We start from the raw sequence: 22,610 nt of genomic DNA, 5'->3' as shown, positions 1-22,610 counted from the left end.
CACAAAACATGTAAATTCTTAAGAGCCCCTGTTGTACTTCTACAAGTATACAGATCATTTAATATCCATGAGCTTGATAGCTAGTCAGTTGAAAATTAAGTTCCTAAACACAAGGTTGTTATTTTGTGTGTTGGGACATGATGTCCACTTGGCTTGGTACCACGGTTTTCTTTTGCAGAGTGTTTACAGTTTAGAACTAAAAAGAGTTCATAGAAATAATGTTTTAAAAGTGAGTGTACTTCATGAAAAATGCTCTTGTAAGCAAGATCTTAGAAGATTATTTTGGGCAACGATGAAGGTGTGATTTGAAATTGAAAGAAGTTGCAGTGCATAAATTATCAAGAAAGAAGCTCTTGGTATGTTAGCAGAAGATGGACTAGGGGAGGGATAGAGAAATAAAGAATTGGCCAGAATGGAAGATTCAGCTTTGCCTTCTTTCTTCCGAAAGTGGTGGCTGGCTCTTGCCATTCTCCTGTGCTTACAGTGTGCACCAATACTCTAATATACCCTGTCAGCTCATCCAAGCTGATATATCCCATTCAGTTCATTACATGCTGTATCACCTGTACAAATTTATTTCTGTGCTCTTTTTCACGTAGTCAGACTTGGGTAATTCCATTCTTCAAAGTGAAGTCAGAGGGTAACTAGGAAATCACTGTTTATTAGAGATGAATCTGTAAACTAATGAACTAATTTTTGTCTCATTCTTTGAATAAAAGTCACAACCTTTGACCTGCTGTAGATTTTATCATAAAGAAAAAAAAGTCAATAAAACTCTCCGTGCTTTGTTCATAAGAAAAAGGCCACGCATAATAAGAGATGGAACATTAAATAAATGCACAAAATTTGATTGCTGAAAGATTCAGAAAGGTGCACTCCTGCCTGTGTACTAATGTATTAACAGAGAATTTTGTGAATTGAAATGTCATATAGTTGTTTGAGAATTTATTGATCGTTTCAATGATAAAAGCTTGTGAATGACTTGGGAAATAGATATTTCTAATAACTGTATATCTTGCCTCGCATTCCTGACAAATTCCCAGAGCTTGAGGAAAAAAAAAAACCCACCACTTAGAGCCCTTGTAGATGAAAAAATAAGATATTTACCAAAGTACTAAGAGTATAGTTAAGCAACACATTTCCCACATTTAAGAATTAACTACAACTGCCCAGACAAAACTGCATGATATGGAAATTAATTTAAGGACAGAGGTGTCTTGTTCTAGATTTAGTGGCAGAGAGCAAGCAGGTGTATTTATTAGAGGAGACATGGAGACTTAGTACGGTGAGGTGATTCTCCTTCGTTGTGTGATATATTTGAGTGCTTGGCACCGTGTTTATATAGGGCCTGGCTCCTCCCCTGGGAAGGGCACTGGCTGCCGAGTTGTCTGTGGGTTTTCCACTGGGCTATTTCATGACCTCAGGCGAGGCACAGCATTTGAGCGTATTTTTCACTCTTTTGTGTTCTGTCTCCTGTGAATGGTGAGCTCTTCTGTACAGAGGTGACATTTGTTAGAAGGCAAACAGAGTGGAGCACAAACCCTGATGGTGCCTCTGCTTATCACTGGGCCTTGCTCCAGCTCCATCGCTGGGGCTGTGGTGTCTGGACTGTGGGAGCAGTGATGGGAATCTGCTGTGCACAAGTTGCACTTGAGAAAAAATTGGAGCACAGATGGGGTGTTCTTCTCTCCACAAGAACAATTGCTAAAGATAAGCACAAGATAGCAGAGGATGTTACCAAAGCGTAATTATAGGGTGTTTTTTTTTATAATATTCATAATGGGCAACAGAAGTCTTTCAGATTTGTTTTATGGTTTTGTTTGTTAAAAAGATTTTGGAGCAGAGGAAATATGTAAAGCCCATTAAAGAGTGAACTGACCAACAACCTACCCACTAGACAGGAGTAGCCTAACTCTGCACAGTTAAAATTTGGTTTTAAGATTAGATTTTTCTTGAGAATTATACTTCTGAGAAACTACATTCTATGATTCTTCGTTGGCAACCCTGCTTGTGGCAGCGGGGCTGGAACTACGTGATGGTTGAGCTTCCTTCCAACCCAAGCCCTTCTGTTCTTCATAAGCACACATTGGTGTAACAGGGATGTGCTTTCAAGGCTAGTCAGTTAGGAGTCCCAGGGACATTTTGTAAGCCACCAAAGCCAGTGGTTCTGAGTGTATGTGCATGGCCATGTGATCTTTACTGTGTTCTTCTCTCATGACCTCAGATATGTCTACCAAACAAACCCAAAAGGGTAGGAAATACCGCAGCAGATTAGGCTGTGAGAATCTGCTTGGCTGTTTAGGTGGTTAAGAATAGAATTTATGAGAGAATTTATGAATTGTGCATGAGGTTGTGGGAGGGTGGGCTGAGGCTTATATAGATGTGTTGAGAAATGGGGAATCTGAGACAGCACATGGAATCTAATCTTTTAATATCTATGTTTTAATATATATAATTTGTAACTGAAATTTTTACTGTAGAATAATGTTCTAGTGAGCATCATTTCCTTTGTTCTTTTTTCAATTGAGAAAGTAATCATGTCATATACTTCTATGACTGATATTTTAACAAAATGTCCCCTTCTAGAGAAGAGTCTTTAGAGCTATATTTGAGTTAGCCTTTGAGCTACTAGTGGCATGGAAGGAGTTGAACATCATGTGCCCAAAGTCTTTAATCTCCATCTGTTTCTCCTCTGTGTCTTCGTATCTTCACATCAAGGTGCATTGCTTGGGTCACAGGATAACTCTCAAAAAAATTTCATGTCAGAGAAATCTTTCATTCAATCCATGATATGAAATAGAAAGTGTACACCTCAGTTAAAGCGAAAGGGAAAGGTAAAATAATGAAAAATCCTCAGGGGAAAAGAAAAAAAAAGCAACCAACAAGCTTCAAACAAACAAACAAAAAACAAACAAACAAACAAAAACAAAAAAAACCCAACACACACCACTAATCAGGAAATCTGTGCCCATTGGTAATAAATAAATAGAGAATAATGGCCTGATGTTGGTGCCAGGAACGTTTGTGGATGAAGGTGCATGTGTTGAACTTTGGTTTCCTGTTACTTGGCTCTTTAGCCTTGAAAAAGACTGTCAGGCTTCAGTCAGCAAAGCATTATTTAAGATATTTTTAGAAGTATGCATGCTACACATGCTTGCAGTATCTGTTAAAATGCTTCCCCAGTCCAGTTTTTTTTTTTCTGGACCTCCATCTCTAGAAGTTGTGTTATTTAATTTGTAACAGGAGATCTAAATCCTTGAAATTGACTTCTGTAAAAAGCATAGTGGTGGTATAAAAGGGAGAAAATAAACAATAGCAATTTTCCTGAAGAATTATACACCAGCACAGATTATTTCTAACATTTTTAAAATATGAGATACAGTTCTTTCCTTTTGTTTTCTGCTCCCTGTAACTTAGGCTTGATACTATTAGAACTTTAATTCAGTAACTGGTAATGATGATTGTATGGAACAGCCTGCATCACTTTTCTATTTGTCTTTTTATATATTTTACTTCAAACAAACAAACAAAAAAAAAACCAACAAGGAAAACTTTTAACCTACCTCTCAAATAAAACATGCTTAAATATTTAGCTGGATTTTCTTGATAAAGCATCTTCACTTTTTCTGTTGTCTCAATTCAGGAAGCTTTTTTAGTGTTGTAGGAATCATACATGCTAACAGAACATAGGGACAAACAGAAGGGCTCTGTTGATCCTTGTTTGGAAACTGCTAAAACATTTTATGACTTAGAGAAGCAATATAATGCATGTAGCTTTTTAATTTTTTTATCATTATTATTTTTACCGGTTTTCTTACTAGATTTGTTGGGGAGCCAGTGAAAAGTTTATTTTAAAGAATCAATTAAGTGAGTGACTGAAAGTGAATGTTCAATAACATTAAAAAGTCCTTGTCACCATCTAAACTTTTGCTGTCTCATGTGATTCTCCTTTATAAATACCTGTACCTTTTTCTTAAGCCTTTATGGGGTCCCTTTATCTCATTCTGAAACAGTTTTCTTTCAGAAGCAAAACTGAATCACAAGTCATGGGGTGGAGTTGGTGCAGAGAATTCAGGGGTTTGTCCCTGATGCACTCCACGTGCTTTTTCCTGTTACGGGATCAAACCCTGAAAGTGCAAAGTGAGCTTTTTTCTCACCTAAAAGCGGAGCCGGTACTAAGAGGAGTGCCACTCCTGATCCGTGTGGGGCTTGGTTTACTAACAGTGACCAGAGTTTGGTTAACTCCATATTGTAGACAAGCTTGTAAATTTGTCCCCTTCTAATGCTGTGATCTTATCAAGGTTGTACTGTTTTCCTTTTCTTCTCCTCCACCCCATCTTCTTTCTTTCTTCCCTCTGGTTGTTTTTCTTTTCTTTTTTTTTTTTTTTTGTTTTTGAAGTGCAGCCTTCCGATCAATGTGCACTTTTTTTTTTTCCATTTCCCTAAATACATCATGAAAAAGGATGAGGTTTCCGCCTTAATTGCTTGTGCCTTTTATTCACATTCCTCTCTCAGCCAGAATTGTGAAAAGAGTGTTAGTAAAAGGCTGCACAATAGAGCTTTTCATTAGGCCTCAACAAGGCACACAAAAGAGGGCTTTTGGAAGGAGTGAATGCAGGACTTTAATTTGCAGGTGGAGAGCAGATAAAAGGTGCTGACGCCTCTATTATTCTCTTACTTAGGTGACCCCTACCCTGTTCAGCTGATCCCGACTACCATGGCAGCTGCTGCCGCAGCAACACCAGGCCTAGGCCCGCTCCAACTGCAGGTAAGTGGCAGCAGACTGCAGGTGGGCTGCATGAGCCATGAGCAGGGCTGCTGGGCCACACTCTCCATGCAGAATGTCCATCGGGAACAAAACAGCTGTCAGACCATGTTCATTTTCCTTTCACTGTCATGGAACTTTTTGTTACCTTTTTGTATTGTTATTGCCTATCTTAACTGTGGTTAGGTTGGTGCTGCAAGTCTGGCCTGTTAGCTGGCCCTGTCCATCACATTGTATTGAGATGGGTTGTGCAGCCCGGCTGAGCATAGACCTGCACTGTGCCACAGAAAAGCTTTGTCCTGACAAGCACTTTTAAACTGCTTAAAAGTCACTTAGCACGATTATGGCATTTTAGGCTGTAAGCCCTCAGCGCAATAACTGTCCCCTCCCACTGCGTTTCATGGGCTCATCACATTTTGGGTACTGATGTAGGACAGATAATTATCAATTATACTGTTTTAATAGAGACAATTATAAAACAGGTGGAAGGATACTAAAGAATCTTTTTTTTTTTAACTACGTTGTCTGGATGCATAGGATTTATAACTCCCAATATTGTTCTAAATTCTGGAGATATTAGTATGCTGTTGACACATCTCAGTGGTGCCGAAATTCCTCAGCTGTTACTGATCAGCACTCCAACTCTCATTAAACTTTTGGAACTAAGAAAATACGATGTCCATCTCTGCACATCTGCTTTGCTGGTAGGATGAACGTAGTCAAATTTGCAGACTAAAATGAAATCAAGATTCAAATAATCACAGTCCTGGTTGACTCTCATTTTAAAAACAAAACAGAAAAAGAAACGTACACTCTCAATTGCTAATTTGTTTTCCTGCTTATGATTATTTGCCAAGTCACATGAATCACAGAGCTTTATACCTAGTAGGAAATGCTCAACGTTTATAAACAGTGCATGTAAAGTGCCTTCCCAAACAGTTTGGCCAGCATCAGTATGAAGTAGGCTGTCTATGACATCAGATATTTTAGTTCCTTGACCAGCATGTGGGAGCAAGGGGCATAATTCTGGGGAAGATTTTATTTTATTTTAACACAGGCAGCGGAAGTTAGCTGAGTTTCACAGAAATAGCTGCCAGTGTGTAAGCTGACACATTCCATGCACTGCAGAGGTTAATACATTCATTCCTATTGTGCCTTTGTATGAAAAGCTACACTGTCTGTGTGTTAGCTTTTGATTCTGTGAGTTACAAATACCGTAGGCGGCTTAAGAATCATGGGAGCCATAAAAGTCAACCCTCTGAGATGAATTTTGAGGAGTAGCGTCAGTATTGATAATGTGCTTATAATAGCCAAACACACATGAACACACATACAGAAGGAGGAAGATAAAAATGAGAACGAAAAATGGAGCTTGCTAGGAATGAGAAAAAAGAGGATAGAGTCTAATTCTCCTCATTTATACAGTCATTCAATCTATTCCTAAAAGAATGCATCAGTGATCCAGTAAGTTTGCAGGATTGTGTACTTTCATTTCAGGACCAGCTTTGGGCTGTATCTCTGCATGCAGCAGGCTGAAGCATTCTGAATAAAATGAGCTTTATCGCAGTAATAGTTTCCTTATAAAAAGGTGGCTGTGTGCAAATGTTACTGACTTTATAAATACCTTAAGATGAGTTTAGGTTGTGAAGAATTGGAAACCTCAAAGGCTTTGTGTTTTTGTGTAATGAGAATATTAAAAGGAAAGTATTGACTAAATTAACCTGTGTTTTTTTACTACATGTTATTTAGTCTGGAATTAGACAGAAAGTTTGGTCGCTAGGCAAGCTGAGAGGTTCAAAGTACTAATTGTAGAATCCTCCAAATCTTTCATGTTTGACCATTAAGGTTGTGAATATGCTACAAAAAATAATCCAGTCATATTTCTTCATGTCTAACAGTGATTTTAGCTATCACTATAACTTAATAGAAGTTGGACATGCCTCTTCATTTCTGGTGCCATTTGAAAGAGTTAGATAGACTAGATGTGTTTTGAGAAAGATTTTACAATAAAGAATTCAGTCTGGACTTCTACCCTTGCTAACATGAGTGGAGCTGAATCCAAAGGGAAATCATGTGAAGATTATTTTGACCTCATTTGAGAAGCCTTGATGCAGAATGTAGCTGCTGGCCTAAAAGTATTGTGCTTTCCAAATTCTGTTCAAATTCAGTTTTGGTTTTTGGTGATTGTTTCTTCAGGATGTTTGTCATGAATGACTGATGCAAAGCCATGGTATGAGTGAATGCGTAGCCATTACAGTTTCTTTCCAGGAGGAAGTCTTCTTAATTCAGAAATTCATGTACATTATATATAACCACAGTGTTCCCTACAAACACTTCGTCCTCTGGTCACCTGATAGTAGAAGGTCAGAAAAATACAGTGTTTCTTCTTTTCTTCTTTCTCTGTTTTCCCTATCACTTACCTTTCAGGCTTTGTATACTAAAAGCAGTAGTTTTCAGAAGAGATCAAAGAACCTGACACAGTAAGCATTCTGTTGCTCCCAGCAAAATTTGGTACATGGCAGTATCTTAGCGGAGACAAAGACAAGGAATTTTTCTTGTTTATTTGTATAGTGACAATAAACATACCTCTGCTGTTTCATTAGAGAATTTTAAGTCGAGGCATGGCTTTAGTAGCACACTGTGAAATCAACAGGAAGTACTTTTCTATTCCTGGTTGTCAAAATTGAATTTTCTCCTTATAAATGAAATGCCGAGTGTATTTATAGAAGGACAGCTAACTGAGTGTTTTCCTGTGGCAGAGGTACCCTTTGTCAGCTAAAATGTAGTGTCTCATTTTGAAATGCCCTGTTGATTCCCACTGACAGGTTCGTAATCTGAAGCCCTCTATTTCTCTCCCTGCCTTTGAGTCCTCACTGGGGTGTACAGATTCTGTCATCTGATATCTGCCACAATTAGCCATACGTGATTACCTTCATTTCCAGTATCCATAGAGAGACTAATGACTCAGCAAGAATGGAAGCTAAAACTGACATCGTTAGGTGTTAAGAAAGGAGGAGCTGAATGGAGCCATGTTGGAGAAGCTGCAATTAACGTGATGCATGTTTGAATACCTTCTGTGATAAAGAGCTGTCTATCAGCCCATCACGTCCATTCGTTCCAACATTTAATGACAGAAATTTTTTAGAATAAATAAAAAAATAAACAGGTTTTAGCTTTCTTCTTTCAGTGATAAAGTTCAGTCCAAAAATTTGTGAAGTGTCAAGATGCTCTCATTGCATTAAAATTCCTCTTGGTTAGCAGGTGGGTTTCTGATGCTGATTTTTCTCCCTATAAATTCCATATGGCTTTGTTCCTAAAGAGTGATGCAGTGTGGTGATTTTGTATAAGTTGAATGAAAATAAAACTGAATAAGGCTCACAAATCGAAAGTTCTGCTGTATGCCTTATCTAAACATAATGTTTTTCTATATGGTTCAACAGATGAGGGAATTAAATTTCCCTGTCTCGATGATCAACATGTACAGCTGTGACCATAGATACCACGTGACAAGTTTTACACAAAGTAAATATTAAGTTAGTACTGCGTTGATCAATACCATTTGTTTTGAGCGTACTCAGTATGAATAGACATTTCCAGAAGTCGAAGAAAATTCAGTATAAAATTATATCTGGTCTGGGGTTTTTTTCCTAATCAAAAATAGCTGTTCGGTGCTTTTTGAGCATTACAAAATATGGGATCTGTTAGCCTGATCTAAAAATTGAGAGGGGAAAGCCCCACTGGGTGTGCAAATAGTTCAAATCTCCCAGATTTTTTGGTTGATAGAGAGATAGTGATAACAACAGATTAGTAGACAGTCATACAAATTCTATGTGAAAAGATAATGCTGATTGGTTATATACTGACAACTGCCAGTGCAGTGTTACTGTACAAATAGTTTGCATTCATTAAAGAGCAACTTGATGTATTACAGACTTTCTTCAAACTCCTGCTCTTGGGAAATACACCCCAAAAAGTTCAGAGGGCCTGCATGCAAACTTTCTTGCCTCTTCATCTTAGCATGAAACAAACATAAAATCATGGTTATCGGTGGTTGTGTTCAACGTTATGACCACATCTGTCTGTATTTGGATAAAGGAGGCCTACAAGAAAGGTGAGGAGGGATTCTTTATCAGGGGATGAAGTGACAAGACACAGTGTAATGATTTTAAATTAAAAAGAGGTGTTTTTAGATTATATAGAAGGAAGGAATTCTTCACTATGAGGGTAATGAGACACAGGAACAGGCTGCCCAGAGAAGCTCTGAATGTCCCATTACTGGAGGAGTTCAAAGTCAGGTTGGATGGGCCCTTGGCAACCTGATCTATTGGAGGGTGTCCCTGCCATTGCAGAGGTGTTGGAATTAGTTGGTCTTTGAGGTGCCTTCCAGTGCAAGCCATTCTGTGATTCTATGATTAAAAAGAAACTTGTGTCAGTTTACTGGTGTGAAGGTATTTTAGGTGGGTCTCAATTCTGAAGGATCCTGATTGATTCTCCTTAGCAGTGGGTAAGACTGCCAAGATTTTTGCCCTGCGTTTTCTTTGCTATGTAAATAATTTTGATTCTTTTTTTTTTTTTTTTACTTTAACTACAAATCTGTTCTATTCAGTGGTGTGGGGAGAAGCATACCAAGGACACAATTTCAATGGAATTGAACATGCATAGTCTGGACAATATTTTCAGAAAAAAATTAAACCTATTTGAAGCTTGTGTGCTTCTCACAGTTGTCCATCTTGCTGTTATTAGGTGTCTGACTCTTTGTAAATGTTCCTTTGAAAAACATTACCTCTAGATGTCTTAAGAACCACATAATCATCTGTAATATCTGTTTGTTTCACTTGAAGGAAACAGAAATGATAGAGCCCTTTAACAAGTATACAGTGAATGATCAGAAGATAGACTGTTCCAGTGGTCATATGAGTATTACATAAAACATCTGTTACCTATGAAACTAAAATGAAGCATGAAGACTGCCTGCTCAGTCAGATGCCGTTTTTTCTTCCAGGCTGGCTGCCTTTTGGCTTCTGCACCACTGCAGGGATGAGCTCCATCTCTCCATTTGCCAGTTCAGATTATTTCACTGAACTATCTCCTTAAGTTTCATTTGAAATACTGCTGATAGTAGAACTTACCCTCTTGCTTTAAAGAGACAACTCTGTCTCAAACATGTTTATTTTCTTGTTTGCATATCTCTTTCTGTTTTCTTACTATAATCTGTAGATGTATCCAGTTTGGGCCAGATTAAGCCAACCTTCTAGTATTTCAAGAACGCAAATATGTCAAAGAAAACCCTGAAAAAAGCTTTATGAACACTGTGGTGATGCATCTGAATACTGAAAGCTTTATTCCTTCCTTCTGTTGGAGAGACAACGTTCCAGAGCTGAAGTGACATATCACAAAAATGGCTGAAGTTCAGTAGACCTCTGGAGGCCATCTCGTCCAACCCCCTGCTCAAGCAGTGACACACGGAGCAGGTTGCGCAGGACCACACGAATCATTCCTGATAGAGAGGAAAGGTCTGATGTCCCGTTACTTTCCCTGCTGAATGTAGCAAAGAGATGGCAGTACTTTATCTATAATTCATTGACTCTGCAGTCTACTTTCATGATCTCTTTGGGCTATTACTCTAATCAATTTGCCTATGAGAAGGTAAACCACTTTTTGGCACTGCAAAGTTATTCCTTCTATTTTCTGAGCAACATCTAACTTTAAACACCTTTTAAGCTTTTCAGCATTCTTTCAGTGTTTGCTTTTCTACTATACCTGTTTTCATTAATAGGGCTCTGGCTTAATTTGTAGGGAATGAATCATTAGTGAACAGTATAATTACAATATCGTGAAACTCATGCAATCCACTTAAGCATAAAAAAGTAGAATTAGGTTTTCACTGTGAGCACCCACATCTGGGGAAAAAAACAGCTAAGTACATGAAAAACACTATTTCTCATTAGCATAACCAAAAGATGGCAATCGTCCATCTGCCATTAGTTCACTTTATTGCTATGCTGTTTCTGATGGCCATAACAAATAATGATAAAAATAGGAGTAATAAAACAAGATACTTTGTATAGATTTTTGTTGAACAGTCCATTTGAATATTTTTTAAAGCTGTTGCGTTCATGCAGATTCTGTACTTCCAGTTTCTGTCCCCAGTTTGTTTCTGACTTTGTAAGTGAATATGTGGCCCACAAAATATTGCCACTTGCTCTGCAAATAAGTAGTCAAATGACCATTTTAAAAGGAGACACTGAAGACCAACTTCCAATTCCTCAGGCAGAGAAATGGAGCATAGAGTTCTTGGTGCAAGTGAGGCTACAGCCATCTAAACTGGATGAAGATCTCTGTGTGATTGTGGTGAAAAATTTGAACTTTCCAAGATATTTTTAAATTAAGTCTTAGTAATGATTTTAAAATATTTTTAAGCTGTATAACCAAGGTTTGGATTGAGGAGCTAATGATAGTATTTTTAAGGAATCTTTTAAATGTAAAAGTTCCTCCCAGTAAACTCAAAGGCATGTCTCACGACACCAAGATGCAACTAGTCTTTACTCTTAGAAGACAGTCAGAGCTTTGATAGATTGTGTAAGAGATACATTGTGTAAGAGTATGAACTGCAGAACATACCAGCTCAAGTAAGTAGTCTTCATCACAGAAAAAAATGTGCTTTGTATTTGGCACTTAATAGTCTGTACTTACCTTTGATACATACTTAAGCACTTTTACAGGTGAAGTCAGTATATTCTGTCAAAATATGTTCTGTCAAAATTATGTCAAAATGGATTTGAATGAAAAGCTTGATTGAATCAGAATCCAAGCACTTTCTGAAAAGCAGTCATTATGACAGAATGTACATAATTTGTTCTGAAAGTAATGCATCCTATTAATTTCCATGGAAGCTACAACATCTACAAAGAGCAAAATAATGCTATTTGATAGAGCAAATTCTCAAGGTACAAAACACTCTTTTGCAACACAGTCATTACCATTAGCTATGCTATTTTACCAGCTATGAATAAGAACCTGCATGCCATGCTCACTTGCACCTGTAGACGAGACCCTCTGCGGCTGTTGCCGCTGCTGACATGCACCATCCACCAGCTCACTGTGCTCGCATCCAGAAACGTTCAGTAAATGTTGATGAATGTCAGAGGGTGCCATTTTTACCACGTGGAGGAATTCAGTGCCACACTTTTTCTTCATATGCAATTCTTTGTCAGGTGCCATTTTGTCAGACTGCCCCTCTGCTGCCATCTGTCACATGGCAACAAAATGGAATGGAATATTGGCTGGAAGGTTCAGCCTCCGCTGCCCTACCTCTAACATCTAACCCTGATGTCATGGAGCAACATGATAAAATAGAAGGCATTACTTTTGGAGCAGCACAAAGACTCTATAAAGGCTGTAGCATTTTTTGTGCACTGTGAGTGTCTAAACATATGCACAGTGAACACTTACAGGCAGTAAATACACATGGTAAAACAATATCATGACTGCTCTGTGGGTTGTCAGATTATGACTCCCTCCCCAGCCCTCCAGGGGAAAGAATTAGCTGTGATAGCTTATTCATTTTATCTAGATTAACAGCCCTTTCTGCATAACTTTCAGATTCCATCCATATCTGTGAAATATGAAAAAGACTGAAAAATGACCAGCGTGTCTTCCTTTTGCTTGTAACTCAGGCCTGCTGTTTGCTAGCAGTCCTCTGTCTGCATGAATGAGTTTCTTGTAGGTTAGGGACTGAATTCCCTCTTCCCCCTCCCTCCGACCCTGAGCCTGCAGGGCAGACAGACAGAAGCACACATATGATTAATACAGCACAGCTGCAGTACTGACTCATTTGCATATGTATTAATAGAGGAAAAAACAACAATTCAATTACATACAGAGACATTCTGCATACTAAAGAACATATGCAAATAGGCCTGGAAAAAGTGCAGCCAGCGTTTTCTCTGACTTTCTTTAGCACATATGGGCTAGCATCAGAGCCCAGCAGTTTTCAAGAAATCCCCTTTAGGAAGAACCTGTTACAAGATGCTCATAAAGCTATTACTCCTCCTCCCCCCACTCCACCCAACCCTGGCTTCCCAGAAGGAGTTTGACATTTGGACAATGGAAATAGCACAGGCAATGTCTTTTCCATGTTATTTCATATTTACTAGCCTTCAGATTCCTGCTGTTGTTTCTTTCCATATAAGGCCCTCCATGCAGAACACCATCCCTTTGCCTTCTCTTTGATATGCACACATTTATTCTATTTTCTTTCTCCTTATCTCTTGGAGGGGTTCATTTTCTTTTGTCTTTCTCTGCTTCAAGCTTTCTCTTATCTCCTTGACATCTGTGAATTAGCAAAAGATGGCCATTTCCATACCTTTTTCTTGCAGTGACCTTAAATGTCTCATAATAGTATAATTCAGGGTTTTTCTGCTAGGGGGCCATTAAATAATTTTAATGGGTCTGAAAGGTGACTCAGAAAAGTTAACCTGTTGTAAATAGGCTTTTATGTCATGATACATTGGTCCTTGACTCCTCTAAAAAGATTGTGGAGGTCTCAAACCAAAAAGGCTGAAAATCACAGGTACTAAATAGCTCGTACTACAGGTGGTGTGATTACCATCTTGAAAACTGGTACTAGACTGATTCTCCTAGTGGGAAGCAGATGTTCTCTAAATCCGATGGGAATTTAACTGGCAATAGTTTTGAGCAGCTTTCAAAATCAGGTTGAAAATATTCCAGCACTGAAACTTAGGCTGTAAGAAGGCTTACTTAAGCTATAAATACTTTCATTAACTGTAAGTTATTCCTTATGTTTGTGTTATAACTAAAGCATCTAGTATGCCTACAGTGTCTATTAGATGTGTGTATTCAGTGTACTTCTTTATGCAGTCCGTTTACACCCTGTGATCCACAACAGAATATTAGGCTGTGGTACCTACCCAGTACACTAATTTCTGGAGAAGAGTGGAAAAAATGTAACATTTGACATAATCCTTTATGGACTGATAAATAGAGCTCTGTTTCGACTTGAAAAGAGAGAGCAAGTCACTAAAAACTTCTGGAAAACTGGCGGAGGCATGGAGATGCCCAACTGTAATGTTTGGGTAGCAACTCCTGTGTTTTAAGCAGACTAAATTGCTGGCCATTTGTTTGAAATGTCTCTGTGGTGTGAGCAGGGAAAAATAGGTCAGGCAAGAAAGCGTGCGTAAATGTCTGGCAAGCATACTTGCAAGGTCAGGTCATCCTTAATTTCTTTTCTCTTGTAAAATCGTTACACTTCTTTCTTTTTTGGGGTTAGACTGACAGACAGAAGCAGATTACTCCTTGATTATTTATAAGGCATTAATTTTAGATGAATATTGCTGAAGTGACATCATAAGTAGTTTTAGCACCCTGCAGAGGAGTCTGTCTGCACAGTGGAATATGACAGTCTTCACTTACACGGTGTCCTGGCTAGGACAACATATGAAGTATCTGAAAGAAGAGAAAGCTTAAGGAATGGAGGCATAAGGATCAGCTAAAACTCCATTTATTCTTCCATGTGAAATAACTGGGACTTTGGTAGGTTGGAGTGATGATGTTAGTGGTATGAGCTCAATAAGCTGCAGGACAAAACCTGGGTCAGAATAGCAGCAAAGGCAACAACACCTGACTACCAGAATCTTAGCCTGGGAAAAAGCTGAGGAGTGCCTCGCAGTGCCTCAAAGTAACTTCTGTTGAGAAAAAAGGGAATAACCACCTTCATATATATATATACCTGGGGATAAGCTGTGGCTGTACAATGGCAGCAGAACAAACTTGTGAAGTGTTTGTATTTTACTGAGCGTGGTGTTCGATGGTGGCTAGCATTCTTTTGGAATAAATCCTCCCTGGAAAGGCCTGGATTAAAAATCTCGAAACAAAACCAGAAAAACATTTATTTTTTTTCTGCTTAGCGCCCTCTGCACATTCCAGACACTGGGTTTTGAAATAGTTGACTTACACTACTGCCTTTCCTATTATGTTGTTTGCTCTTCAGAGGGATGTTGCTGAAAAGAAGATTATATAATCATGCAAATAAGATTGTATAATCCTGAGCAAACTGTCTGTGCAGGGGGAGGAACGCAAAGCCACACTGAGTGGGGTTTGGCTGGCTGGGGGGACTTACTCTGAAAGCATAAACTGGGGGGTTTATAGGCCTTAGACTAATAAATTTTTTCTGGATATTTTTGGACTTCTTGTTTTCATACTGAGCTTTGCAACTGTGTGTATTTACAGTGTCTCAGCAGAACCTTATGACAGACAGACAGGAAAACCACAGATCACTCACATGCACAGTCTTCAAAGCTTGCAGAATAATGCTACAAATAACAAATAGCAATAGTGAGAAAAACAGACTTACAGAAAGCTAACTTCTTGCTAACACTCACTCTTTTACATCCACAAATCAGCAAACTACATTTTATGCATCCTAAAAGTTAACACAGGAAAAACTTCTCTCTTGAAATCTTGCTTGCCATTTTGTACTGCGGTCTTACGGCACAGTGTGTTGTTAGGTGCAGGTTGGTATAACATATAACCATGTAAGAATTAGGATTTGTGTTTTCTTTCTAACTAGTTTGTGATGGCTCTTTTTTCCTCTGAAGTTTTAGGTCATTTCAAATTGACAAAGCAAAGTGGGATAGAAACATACAGGCAGCATAGTAAATTCATAGGCAGATTATCTCTGACAAATTACAAAGGAATACAACATTGCAATCCATTAAAATCCATTCTTTGACTATTTTTCTTGTGTCTGATTCGTTTCCATGGCTAACAATTACCAGTGAGGATATTTCAGCATTTTTTATGGATGGAAGTTAATACTAGGCACAGTTTGAATTTGTGGAATAGTTAGTGTAGACTATAGATCTATGATTTAGACAACAAAACATGTAGATCCTAGGTACTGATTCTCTTTGTTTTCTTTCTGAAGGCAACAGTTGAACTTACCTCAGTAGCAGACAGCGTAGTATTTGGAGATGTAACTTTCAGTGTTGAACCTATTTATTTTGGTGTGCTTGGATAGTGTAAACCCATTCCTGAAGTCAGGTCAGTGCGAATTATGTCCCCAGTCAGTTTCCTCAGATTCCTTTTCTCCTTTAAGAGGTGCTTGTTTTTTCACCCCAATGAATTCTGTAAGATCAATCTGAACACAACAATTTTGAGGCAGTAGTATCTGTATCTCTTAGTGGTCCACAAGGCAAATGTTTATGTTTGTAAGCCACACAGGCTCTTGACTTTGAGTCTAATTCCTAGAACAGCTTCCACTTTGCAGGACTGATTTATTTGCTTTCTGTATTTGCCTATGGTCTATTTCTTTTCCTGTCTATTCATTGATAGCTAAGGAGAAAAGTACTGCAAACTACTGTAAACCCCTTACCCATAATGGCCTCTATGGCTAACCTACCCAGCTGAGTATTTTTAAGCTGGGAGAAACTTTGATAACCATATGATACCAATTTCAACAAACAAGAAGAAAAAAAATACGTCCAAGACACTTGTGGGGTCATATTCTGTCTGGGAATTGTTGTTGTGTGGCTTTTTTCAGCTCCCTCATATAGGTACAGGATTAGTTTCTCCCTAACAGTCTCAGGACTGCAAGTTTGTATGCAAGGGGTGTCTTGAGAGAAGGTTCCTGTCCCGCACAATGCACTCAGGGGGCTGATAAGCAGAATACCCATCTGCATCCCCATAGATACTGTGCTGTGGGAAGCAGCATGTCCCTCAGGATAACTGCACAGTAAGGACAGCATCACCACTGCCCTTCTGAAGGCAAAGTGTACACTCTTCAACTTACACTTCTGTCCACAGTACAGTGTAAAAATAACATCTGGCAACAAAACCCTTCCTTCTTTTCCTAATTTTTCTTTTACCTTGCATGGCTCAGTACAAATTATAACAGTGTGTTCTCTGTTAATGCACCAAAACATTACAGCTTGTGATAGTATTATTAAAGTATTTTGGGCCATTACCATAAAATACGGCAGCATATTTATTTCATTGAAGGGACCAAATGGATCTAGTTGAATTTGGCGAAAGAACGTGACTGAAGTCCTATTCCATCTCTGATGCTGATTTTACGGTTAAACTCTGAACTTCTGAAACACTGATAGACATATTTTGCACTTGCAGTAAATTAAGCTAACCAGAAGTATTTGTTGCTTTCTTCACAGAGGTGCTACAGTGCTATTTGTTCAGTATTCTTATTTGCAAACTTGGGGCTTATTGGAAAGCTGTATGTCATGTCACAGAATCCCACAAGAGCTGAGGTTGCCAGAGACCTCTAAGTCCATCTGCTCCAACCTCTGCCCAATCTGGGACGCCCAGAGCAGCGTGCTCAGGCCTACATCCTGGCATCTTTTGAAGATCTCAAAGAACACTCTACAATGTCTCTGCTAACCTGTGCCCCTGTTCCATTACTCACACAGCAAAGAAGTGTTTCCTTGTGTTCCAAAGGAAGCTCCTGTGCTCCAGTTGGTGTCCATTGCCACTTTCTATGGCATGTCACACACATGTAACTTACTTTCAGATTGCTGTCCCATAGTGTCACCTATAGCTGCTTTGGAATACAGTTGCTATTAGACGAATCAACTCTACTCATCCTTCTGCCTTTATCATGGGAGCTATGCTTCTTGCTATATGCTAGTGTGATATACTGGTAGCAAAAGTAACTTGGATGGTGTGTATCAGTGTTTATTTGAGAAAGTTAAAGAAACCCAAAAGGATTTAGGAAGCCAACAATAATTACTTTCTTATGGAGACTTTGAAAGTAAGATGTGCAACATTCACACTTAATCCTCCTTTCCATAGCTTTTCTGTTTTTCCTGTGATGAGTTTGTGGAAGGGAAACAATTGTCACAATTATATCAGAATGTTTGATTGCAAGGAGGCGTTCATTTTGTGTTCATTTCAGACACTGCATTGAAAGATGTGAGTACTCCATGCTTCCTGCCTCTAGCCAAGGCCATCACATTCATGTGGTAGCTTGTGTTTGTATGATGCTTGCTTCCACTTTCAGAAGGGAAAAAGAGAGAACCTGTAGAATTTCCTAGCATTTTGTATTGTAGACTTGGATGCCATATCCCATATACTCTTTCTTTAGATTATCACCATTGCATTTATATGAGACTAAGTACATTGAGTGTTACCCCCAACATAGTGTTGGGTACCCTGTTTTTTATCATACTGAATAGGCATGGGTAGATGAACTTGTATATATGACCTGAGCTCAGATAGAAAAAGTTAAATAAGAGATTCAAAAACAAGCCAAAGCCTTTCTAGTTAATAAGTATTATGCTTAAATATAAGCATATTTTTAAGTCTGATTGATTATTTTTCTTTGTATCAGTTAACATTCACTTAATTTCGTTGCATTTCACTGTAGCTACTGCTCTGAATCAGGTCCTTAATGTATGTAGGACATAGGTTGCCCATCAGATATTCTTTTCGTATCACACTGGGTGGCATTACAGGTTTGATTTCACTGAGAGGCATTGTTGTTCACGGTCAAGTGTGGAAAGAAATGAATACTATAAAAAGTGAAGAAATGTTAGATTGAAAAAAAAAGCTGATATGTCACTTTGCTCATTGACTATGAACTGAATAGACTTCTAACCCTTAAAATACTTTCTCCCCCCTTTCCTTTTTATTGCATGGAATCTTAAGAGCTTTATCATTTGCAGTCATAAAATGAAAATATACACCAAACCCTCAAAGGGCAAGTATGAAATTAAATTATATTTGGGCAGCTGTAACCTTTTAAAACGATCAGATTCCAGTTAATGTATTTCTTCCTGTTCCGAGTGCTGCCATGGTGTTTGATGGTGGGAAGCAGTCCAAAGGGCATTGGGAGATAATAAATTCACTGGAAATTTCACCCTCAGGCGAGCCTCGATACACCAAGGCTTCCATTTAGCAGGACTGACCTAAAAATCTTGTCACATCCAAAGGTCACTTAGGTTGGGGTTGGTGTGTCCCATCTATCTTTCCCTGGTGCAAAGAATGACAGCTGAGCTCATAAACAGTCATCAGAATACGGAAGACAAGCAGGGGGAGAATGAGGAGAGTGTAGAAGGATAATACAGCTGACAACTTCTTAGATTTCCTCTAGGCCAATAAGAATAGATAGAATCTTTGGGGTTGCTTGCATCTGCTACTGCAGAAATGGCAATGCAGTTTAAAGAGGTGACTGGTAACTGTGGAAGTCTAAAGCAACCGATTCCCCTCATTTCTGCAAATTCCATGTAACTCTGTAAACACACCTTGCAGCCTCTCAAAATATTTTTTACCTGTTCTCAGTCTTGTTATTCAAAATAGTTTACAGTTTACGCAATGCTTTACTTTTGCGGAGGGTCAGAAATCTGAGAAACTGTCAGTGATGACTCTGATAGACATCATCTGTAACAATAATTATTTAAGGGAAATGGTTTGGAGAATGGGGCTAATTATGAATAGTGCTGGAAGATAAGATTTAGGAGAAAATCTGTGACATGTCCTTTATGATGTTACTTATCCTAAACTCATTACATTCAATACTGTCCTGCACAGCAAATTGAAGAAAAGGGCATTTCAGAGTTACTATTTGTTATCTTCCAATCATATCATTCTTACTTAAGCAATGGGAAGCTCTTTGTAGGTTCTTCATATGCTTGCAGTATGTTAAATACCGAGGGTAGTGCTTAAATAATAGAAGTAAATTTGAAGGATAAAGATCTTACCATATTTGGTCTTATTTAATAGGGAATGTCCCATGCCGAATATGTTCATTGTTTTGTAATGGAGTGAATCTCCTTCTCAAAAGCAAGAGCAGGATGAGAAAGAGTGTCTTCTTGCAATGACTGTGAGACAGGAAGCAAAGATTCCCTCTTTTATTTTCTGTCTAGGTTGGAAAAATGTATGCGAGTCATTCCAAAAGTAATACCTTCTATTTATTTCCATGAAAACTGCAACAGATACAAAGCACAGAATAGCACTGTTTGATGGAGCAAACTCTCAGCTACAAAGAATTATTTTTCAACATAGTCACCACCATTAGCTATGCATTTTCGACAGGAAAAAACGAGAGCTTGCATGCTACCACCAGCATCCAACTCTGACATCATGGGGAACCATAATAAAACAGGAGGCATTACTTTCAAAGCAACCCTTACATTATAGTTGTCAGTTTCCTTCCAAAATATTCTAACATCACATACCACAGTGATATAACCATTGGTCTGATTCTTCTTTGAACAATGTGAAGGCAAAATTAAAAAGTAATCAATACATAAAAACAGTATAACGTTGAACATACGAGTTCAAAACAAAATCACATCTAAATGCCCATGTTCCAAAATTTGCCAGGTATTCAGTAAGTTAGGTACCTATCTCTCTGAAGTTCCCCTCTGAATTTTTAATAAGGTAGATCTTTCTGAAGAAGATTGTAAACTGTATGTTCCTTTGCTTGTTAAAACTGAAATAGAGAATAACTGTTATTTTCAGAAGTATTTCACACATTCTTACAAACATACTATATTTGAGGCAAACACAGTAAAGAAGGGCAAGATTGGCCAGCTGTCAGTGTTTGTCATCGTTTTTCTTGGGTTCACACTCTATTTTATGTTAACATACATGTTCTCTACACAAATCCCAAGTTGTGGTCTGGAGGCAACTTTTTAGGAATTACACGCCCTACTCTGAGGGCTGGAAGTGTGACCAGCCTTACCGGTTGTAAGTTCTGAGAAAGACAAAGTCACTTTTCATCTTACTTATGTAACAAGAAAAAAGGAAATGTGTATTTTTCATGAACTTCAGGGAGAACGAATATATTTCATCTTAAAGAATTCAGCTACTAGCATAAAATTTAAAAGTGGCACAGATGCTGAGCTCAGAGTAGTTTGTTCCTGGTTTTCACACAGGCAGTTAGGATGAGAATCATCTTTAGCCATGGATGCCTAGAGTGCACAATTCTTCTGGCCTAAAGTTGTGCGTTCCATTCACTTCTTTTCTAATGGGAGTTTGGGGTGATTAGTTCAGACCTGATCAGGTGAATACCCTGCTTACTCCTTACTCCCTGCTTTCTTAGTGGCTTGTTTCTAGTGTGGATCATTTCAGTTATTGTCATTTGTCCAGGCAGTTCCAGTTAGTAAGCATGTAACAGAACAATGAAGTGAGAATATTTCTCTGATTGTTGGTGGGACATGAACCTCAAGCCCAAAAGATTTTGTATTTCTGTAGTAGTTAAAATTTGTGAAAGACACTGAGCTGGAGTCACTATAGGCAACTTTTTAACCAAGTACACATAGCTTCTTTGTGTCGATTGAGTTTTCTGTCCGTGGGAAGATGAAATATCTTGCTGTGCCCATCAGTGTGTTGCTCCTCTGTGTTTTCATAGAAATGTTCGCTCCTTTTCTTGCCAGTGTCTTTGGACAATCTACTGTGGTTGTGAAGCATACTAGTGCTGTTAAATACATGATGGAAAGATGGTGAGAGTAAGTATTCAATGTCTGCAATATTGGAAAGTGTTTTTAAGTTACCTTAGATGCTCCTTCAATAAAAGCAAGTGTGATCACTTTGTCCAAAGACCTGTGTTACACCATGATATGAGCTGGAGAAGTTGAGAGATATTTTACAGTTGCTGACTTTGGCAAAAACAAGATGTGTCCCTGCGTAATGAAGGACTGTGCTGTTTCTTGCATTATTCATGCTTCCCACGCTGGAGTCACAAACACTTGGTCATATTAATACTTGCAATGGAAAAATGTAATTGGCAGAAATGTTTAATATATTAGTGATAGATGCGAGGGCCAACAAGGGACCTTCCCTGTCCTGGATTGAAAAGTGACATATTACTATTGATCAAGTAGAGCACTGTATGAAGCTGATCACTGCTAAATAGAGGGAAGTGAGCAAGACTTCAGCTCAGTATTCACAGTCTTTCTCAAAATTGAGATTTATTTACCAGTTGCTCACTGAAGACGTAATGAGTACTATGCAGCCTCCCAGTGTAAAGAGCAGTCTTGGAGCAGCATAAAAAGGGTCAATCAAATAGGTCATATGAGGAGGCAGATGTTGGAACGTATTTTACTGGAGTGCTGCACAGAATGCGAAGATGGCTTGCGTACAAGGATGGGTGGAGAAAGAGACTATCGGCCATATTTTCTTCTGTGGTCACTGTAAAATATTTCCCAAATATTTTGAGAGAACTTCTGAATGTAAGAAATCAAAGCATTAGCATTCCTGCTGTGTTAGACTTTGGGGTAAAATGATGGAAGGAAAAACGAAATAGAAACATGAGTCCTTCTGTAGTACTATGTAATATGAATATGTCTAGGCCTTATCTTTACTCTGTCAAAGTCGCTGTAAGCCTTGGAACATGCACGTATTCTACCTGAAGAAAAATATTACTGAGCTTGAGACTGTACTAAACGTAGAACTGTTAGAATAGCTTCTATTTTAGCAGTGCCCCTAATTCACACCCACTCAAACACCTCTTCTCTCATTAACCCCATCGTCAGACTCAAGTAACTCAAGTGAAATGAGATGGCAGTAGGAATGAGGTAATGAGCAAAGATTTCTGGATAATGTTATTACTTCATGATAGTAGCTCTTGCTAGTGTGAGTGCAGTTAAGAGCGTCTTGGTATTTCCATTGCACTCTTTGGTACTCCCACCTCTTCTACTTTATAGAATTGCCAAAAGCAATTTAAAAATTGATTTTATATCAATTTGGCTGTTGTTGTGAATTCAAAATAATTTAATGTTTGGATACTGCTTTCTGAAACATAAAATCGAATTTTTCCCCCCTCATAATCCAAATTTCCAAATTGAACAATTTAAAATGTGGGTTAGCTCTT

The 22,610-nt window shown here is 38.4% G+C and overlaps 1 protein-coding gene across 5 annotated transcripts in view; it reads left to right on the top strand.

Moving 5' to 3' along the window:
• The window catches only part of SOX5 (SRY-box transcription factor 5), a 621,758-nt gene that overhangs the window by 532,672 nt on the left and 66,476 nt on the right, over nt 1-22,610 (top strand). For all 5 annotated transcript variants that reach the window (XM_065742493.1, XM_065742491.1, XM_065742494.1 and 2 more), the window contains one exon: nt 4,683-4,768. In XM_065742493.1, coding sequence (XP_065598565.1) covers nt 4,683-4,768 — 86 coding nt within the window. The remainder of the gene's footprint in view (nt 1-4,682; nt 4,769-22,610) is intronic.

This window comes from Cyrtonyx montezumae, unplaced genomic scaffold (assembly GCF_038088225.1).
Source record: "Cyrtonyx montezumae isolate F1298 unplaced genomic scaffold, pur_monq_1.0 scaffold_3, whole genome shotgun sequence".
NCBI classification, from domain to species: Eukaryota; Metazoa; Chordata; class Aves; order Galliformes; family Odontophoridae; genus Cyrtonyx; species Cyrtonyx montezumae.
Note: the sequence above shows the minus strand (reverse complement) of the source record. Positions and strands in the feature narration are given on the sequence as shown.